This window comes from Egretta garzetta, unplaced genomic scaffold (assembly GCF_000687185.1).
Source record: "Egretta garzetta isolate BGI_Z169 unplaced genomic scaffold, ASM68718v1 scaffold270, whole genome shotgun sequence".
Classification (NCBI taxonomy): Eukaryota; Metazoa; Chordata; class Aves; order Pelecaniformes; family Ardeidae; genus Egretta; species Egretta garzetta.
In genome coordinates, this window is record NW_009258274.1 from 1,012,246 (window position 1) to 1,018,203 (window position 5,958).

At 61.4% G+C, this 5,958-nt stretch overlaps 3 protein-coding genes across 3 annotated transcripts in view; 1 reads left to right on the top strand and 2 right to left on the bottom strand.

Moving 5' to 3' along the window:
• GPX3 (glutathione peroxidase 3) overlaps nucleotides 1–3,044 on the bottom strand; it is a 6,495-nt gene extending 3,451 nt beyond the window's left edge. Inside the window, exon 1 of the mRNA XM_035891249.1 lies at nucleotides 2,593–3,044. Coding sequence (XP_035747142.1) covers nucleotides 2,593–2,703 — 111 coding nt within the window. The 5' untranslated portion in view covers nucleotides 2,704–3,044. The remainder of the gene's footprint in view (nucleotides 1–2,592) is intronic.
• DCTN4 (dynactin subunit 4) overlaps nucleotides 1–5,958 on the top strand; it is a 30,309-nt gene that overhangs the window by 10,539 nt on the left and 13,812 nt on the right. The gene's annotated exons all lie outside the window — the stretch shown is intronic.
• SMIM3 (small integral membrane protein 3) lies at nucleotides 4,615–5,902 on the bottom strand. The gene is made up of 2 exons (XM_009635428.2): nucleotides 5,703–5,902; nucleotides 4,615–5,614 (listed from the first exon to the last, which is right to left on the bottom strand). Exon 2 carries the CDS (start codon nucleotides 5,611–5,613, stop codon nucleotides 5,434–5,436), a length of 180 nt encoding a protein of 59 aa, XP_009633723.1. The 5' UTR covers nucleotide 5,614; nucleotides 5,703–5,902; the 3' UTR covers nucleotides 4,615–5,433.

Genomic DNA, 5,958 nt, shown 5'->3' on the forward strand with positions numbered 1-5,958 from the left:
AATTAGGGTGCTCCGGGAGTAGGGTCCCTCCCGGGGGTGGGAGGGCCGTAGCCCCGCGGTGACCCCACTGTGGCCAAGGGCAGGGCACGGCTGATCCTTAGCCCTCGGTGTCCCCAGGGGCAGGAGTTTCCAGGGCCCTGTTTACATACCCGGGCAATGCAAACATTTACCCTGGGCTGGCTCCAAGGGAAATATTCGTGGTGAGGTGTAAATTCCCTGAAATCACGCCAAAAAAAAAGAAAAGCTTGATGGGAGAATTAGCTGGCTGGAGGGGGGCTGCGGTTTGGGGTGGGGGCTGGCCTGGGACAGAGGGCAGGATGGGGTGGCAGCGAGTGAGCCCCAGGGGGACCATGGGTGCCAGCATGAGGTTTGGCTTTACTAGAAAGCAGGGCCAGCCCTGCCAGGGAGCTGTCACCGAGCCGGCTGCCGGAGAAACCACCAGGGAAGGGAAGTGGGGGCCGTGGGCTCGGGGGAGGCTGGGAGCAATCTCCATCCCATGTCCTTCGCCGTCAGGAACACCGTGTCCTGGAAAGGCTGACGTTGTCAGGCTCTGAGCGCAGCCTTGGCTGGCACAGGAGGGCTGGGGGTCGGCTATGTCCCCCAGGCACCCGGGGGACCCATGGAGGAGGGGAGCTGTGGGTCCCTCTGTCAATGGGCAGCATTTCCCAAAGCTTTAAAGCTGCACTGCTACTGGAGAACTGTCTTAGCCCTGCCCTGGCAGGGGTCCCCAGGCAGTTTGGGGTGTTCCCCCAGGTCCAGGTAAACCTCTGAGATGCTCAGCTGCTGCCTGGGGACTGCCCAGAGCCCAAGACAAGGCACAAACAGCTGGGCTGGGCACAGGGATGCTCCGGTCACCCCTCACGGATGCGGCCATGGGCAGTGCTACGCAGCTCCTTGCCAAAACTGGGGAGACTCTGGGAGCCAAAACCAGGGGCTCGTTCCTCCCTACCCAATTCCCTGGCTCTGGGAGGTTTGGGGCCACGGGGCCATGGGACTGCAGCTCCTGGCAGACACGGTGCTTGTACCTTGCTGCATCCTGCAGCTGACAGGGACTGGTGCACGCCTGGCATGGTGCCATGCTCTCCAGTATGGTGCCACCCTCCCCAGCACGGTGCCACCCTCCCCAGCAGTGTCACACTCCCCAGCATAGTGCCACCCTCCCCAGCACGGTGCCATGCTCCCCAGCATGGTGCCACCCTCCCAAGACAGCTCACACTGCTGACCCTGGCCAGGGCTTGAGCCACCACCTGGGACAGAGCTGGGACAGAGCTGGGACAGAGCTGGGAGCTGCTCAGAGCTGTGCTCCCCTTCCTGCTAGTGCCCGCCACAGGAACAGCCACCCACTTCTAATTATATCCCCTAATTGCCTTTTTGCCTTGGTGGCTTTCCCATGGTTAACAGGGACTTGTGGCCGGGGAGGAGCAAGTGCGGAACACGCAGCAGTGGCACAACGTGGTTGTGTCCCTTCTCTGTGTCTGTGCTCCCCACCACATGCAGAGAAAGGGTGAACCACTCCCAAACATTGTTTTCCTAAAGCCAAAATAAAAATAAGGGACCCATTTCTCCAAGTCCCCTCTCCTTGGGTCCTGGCACTGAATCGGCCTTGGTGGAGGTGGGGAACAGGGGATGATTTAAAGAGCCACAGTCGATGGACCCCATCTCTGCCACTGAGCTTCCATGGGACTCTGGGCATGTCACCCAGTGTCCCTGCTGTGCTGTGCCAGAGGCAGCACAGGAGAGCCGAGGGTGCCGGAGGTTCCAGAAAGACCATCTGAGGGCAGCGTACTGCTCCACCCTGCCGATCAGGGTCCCCCACCCCAAATGGCAGGCATGCTGGTTGGGCTGACCCTCTCACGAACCTCCCTCCTCGGCTGTTTTTCCACCAGAGCCGGTCTGGAGCTGGCCCCTGCCTGCTGCAGATGTTTGGCCGGAGTCTGGGGGCGGGAAGCCAGGTGCTTCCAGTCCCCCGGCTGCCACACTGCCGCTGTCACCAGCTTCCCCAGCTGTCCCTGAGCCATGGGCCAGGGGCTGCAGAGACCTGGTGCCAGGCTGCAAGGGCCATGGTGAGCACAGGGAACATGAAACCAGTGGTGGGGGCCCCATACTGCTGCTGGCTGGGCTCATCCCAGAGCTGAGCGAGGAGCTGCTTCCATGCAGAGTGATGGGGACGGTGCCAGCAGCGTGCTGGGTACAGCAGCAAGGGGCTGGGCAGCAGCAGGCAGCATCCTCCTGGCTGGCAGCAGCGCTGCTTTCCCTCTGGCAGCCTGGCATGGCATCCATCCCGGGGCAACCTCTGAACTTTTGTTCTAGGTGTGCAACAGGAGAAAGTAAAACAAACTCTGCCGGGTGAGAGGCCCCAGCTCCCCCAGTGTCAGGCTTCCCCCACGCTGCTGCCCCTCCGCAGCTCGCCCAGCCCTGGCCACCCTGCCCCAGCCAGCGTGGCTCCTGCAGGTGCCGGCTTATGGCTGCGGCCACTGCCCCCTCCGTCATCCCCATCCCTTCCTCTCCCAGGCAAAGATTTGCCCCCTGCAGAGATGCCCCTGGCCCGTTGCCCCCCACCCAAAGGGGACAGTGGCACACAGTGACACACTGCTGCCAACAAGCCCACCGGCCATGATGTTTGCGATGTGCTCCTGGAGACCCCACCGCAGTCTGGAGCACAGAGGGTGGTTTGGGACCCCGTAAGCCTCCCTCTGGGGCCATGGGGCTGGTGTTTGGGTCCTCTATCAGCACTTGCTCCAGGCAACGCTTCCCCTGCAGCGCCCAAGATGTTCCGGGTTGCCTCCCACTGCACAATTGCCACTGGGGCTCCCCACAACCTTCCTGACGAGCCACAGGGTCCGCGATGGCCCGTCCAGCAGGGATAAGGCAACCGAGCCGGGTGCTTACATCCCCGGCATGGCTCTCATCGCTGCCCAGAGGTGAGGTGAGAGCCAGCGGCCTGCCTCACCTCCTCCCTGCTGGGGCTGCCGGCATTCGCCTCCCCCGGCAGCAGCCCCTTGGGCCGGCAGCCAGCTCCCGCACCCGCCGGCGCTGGCAGGGAAGCGTCCCGGTGGATGCTGAATCACCTCGGTGTTCGCATCACGCCTGCCTGCTGAAGCGTCGCCGCTGCAGGACCCGACCCCCAGCGGGCAGGAAAAGGCATTTTTTCCTTGGCAAAAATGCTGTGCAAATGCTGCCTGAGCTCCAGCATTGCTCCAGGGCGTGGGGGGATTTGCTTCCCTTGCTCAGTTCTGGAGGAGGAATTTCCAGCTCGACAGTGCACATCAGTCTAAATCCCACCCCCCCCACCCCCCCCATTTTCCTGCTTTAAAAATGTGAAACTTCCCAGAAAACTCCTACCAAGAAAGGAAACCTCTCGCACACCCCAGCTGCTGGTGACAAGGGGCACGGGGAGGTGGGAACAGCCACCGGGCATGGCTGCAGGAACGGGGTGGGGGGGTTGCATGCTTTCCCTCAGGTGTTTTGCTCCAAACCAGGCTTCCTTCTCAAATCACCCCAGTATTTGTGGCTCCTCCCCTATTCCTCTTACAGCAAAGCTGCTCAGCTCTGGTTCCTGGTGCCAGATGCCGCTAGCCATCCCCACACCCGATGGTGTCCCCAGGGAAGGGACAGGAAGGGACGCCTGGGTGGAGCACATAAGGGAGGCAGAGCTGGGGCTGCTCCCACCCAGCACAGCCATAATCTCCTCCAGCTGCCTCTGCAGCCTGCCAGCGACGGGAGGAGAGAGAGGGAACAACAGGAAAAGAACTCTGGTTATTTGCCTCAAATTCTGCAACCCGAGAGGGGAGAGAGAGAAAGACAACAGCTCGAAAAAAATTTGGTTTTGGGCCGGACAGGGAAATACGTGTCCACTCCCTCCCCAGCACAACCGCAGCCCACAGCTCCAGCGCAGGCGCTTCCGCTCCCCAGGGGCTCTGTCCCCGTGCTGGGCTCCCTCCCCGGGGAGGGAGGCGTTCACGCAAGGTCCTGCTTCTCTGGGAATTGCCTGCCCCTCTGGCCCCAACACCAAAAGCAAACCCAATGCTGTCTGTCACGGATCAAGCCGCATGGGGGTGGGACGCAAGGTTTCCAACACCGTGGGGCTGGTTGCTCTTTCCAGCTGATAAAAGGGGATTTAGACAATTCCCACCAGCATCACCATAGCATTTCCCCACATCCCAGACTGATTCATCTCATTATTCGTGACCTTTCTTGCCGTGAGTCACCAGGACACCGTGTTGGCCCACAGACTCCTGCCACATGCCAGAGCCCAGCGTGAGGCTGGCGGGGGGGGAACGATGCCGGTTGCCCCAGTGAGAGAAAATCAGCCACCGCTGCTGCCAGAAAGCCCCTTCCCACCCGCTGCCGCTGTTGCAGCCAGATTCAGGTTTGCACCCCCGGAGCGCGGGGCCGGGCTGGCAGTGTGCTGCCCGCAGGGCTGCACTTGCTGGGCTCAAAGTCCGGGCAAGGATCCCGAGGAGCCAAGGCGGTGCAGGAGGTCAGCGCAGGGAGGATTTCTGGAGAGGCTGCAAAGTCTCTCAGATCCTGCGCACAGGCACCCGGACACCATCCGTGGTATGGACAAAGCCACATGACACACTCGTGTAGAATAAAGTTTTTATTTCATAGCAAGGGGCAATGTAAGAGCTCACAGGGTCCCTTGCCACTGCCTGGGCACAAGCTCCTCTGCTCCTCCCACTTTGCCTGCCCAGGCAAGGGGTGCACAGACCCCCCCAATGGGGACAGTGTGCCGGGCAATTGGTGGGGGCCCTCGCCATCAGCAGGAGCACCAAGCGCAGCTGGCGTGCAGGCAGGAGGAGCTACGCATGCTCCTCTGCCCCGCAAGACCCAGAGGAACCAAGCACCCCATAGGGTTTTCCTACAATTTCAGCAGGTATCTGGTAGAGGAGAAGCTGATGCTGCCAGCTGCACGTCTGCTGTGCAGCCAGGACAGGCTCTGCCACCGATGCTTTTAGCCGAGTCTCCGAATGAACAACCAGAAGCCGCATCCACCTTGCTTTGACCCTTCTTTCCCAACCACCCTGACAGCTGGGACTCCAAAGAAGAAATAACCTTGCTGGGCATTTCCATGCCTTCCTGCCTGCCTGGGAGGAGACGGGGTAGCCAGCAAAGGTGAGACCAGCCTGCCTGCCTCATGGGAGCAAGTTGTTTCCAGCTGGACACGTCCACAGTCACACATCTCCTCACTGGTGCCCAGGCCTCAGTCTCCCTGATGGTTCCCATGAGCTCGGTGGGTAAACAGGAGGCAGTGGGTTCACCTGGCAAGAGCCAGGTACAGGCATCCGGTTGCTGGCCCACCCCAGCTCCTGCCCATCTCTCCCCAGCTCTCAGGGTGCCCCATCAGGCTCTGCGGGGTCCCCAGCACAGGGTCCCATGGCTGTGGGCCCCTGCCCAGCAAGCCGGCCGTCCTTTGTCGCCTTTCCCGCAGCCTCACACGATGCCGTTGCGTGTGGGGTGAGTCCGTACCCGGTAGATGATGACGGCAGTGGCTGGGCAGAGCACCAGGGCTGTCATGACGAGGATGGTGGCCAGGATGATCAAGACGATGACCCAGACGTCCAGGATGTGCTTGGGGAGGGCAGCAGGACCTGTGGGGCCAGGGAGGTCCATCCTGCAAGGGAAAGGCAGAGGAGTGATGGGGCAGCCTCCTCCGTCCCTCTCACAGCCAGAACCCCCCCAACGCTCTGAGCAACCCCTACCCTCTCCAGGAACAGCCCTGCGGTCACATCCAGCCTTGGCCTTGGGTTCCTTTGGGAGCAAAGGGTAAAGGCTCCATCAGCAAGCCCCAGGATTTATAGCGTGCTTTGATGCAGCTAGATAAAAGCCCAGGGAAAAACTTCCCTCTTAATTGCTACCACTGTTAAAGGAGCTGACAAAGCAAAGCCGCAAACAGGCGTCCCGCTGGTCACTCACGAGTCGGTCATTGGATGGGGAAACGGTGGGACCAGGGCGGCC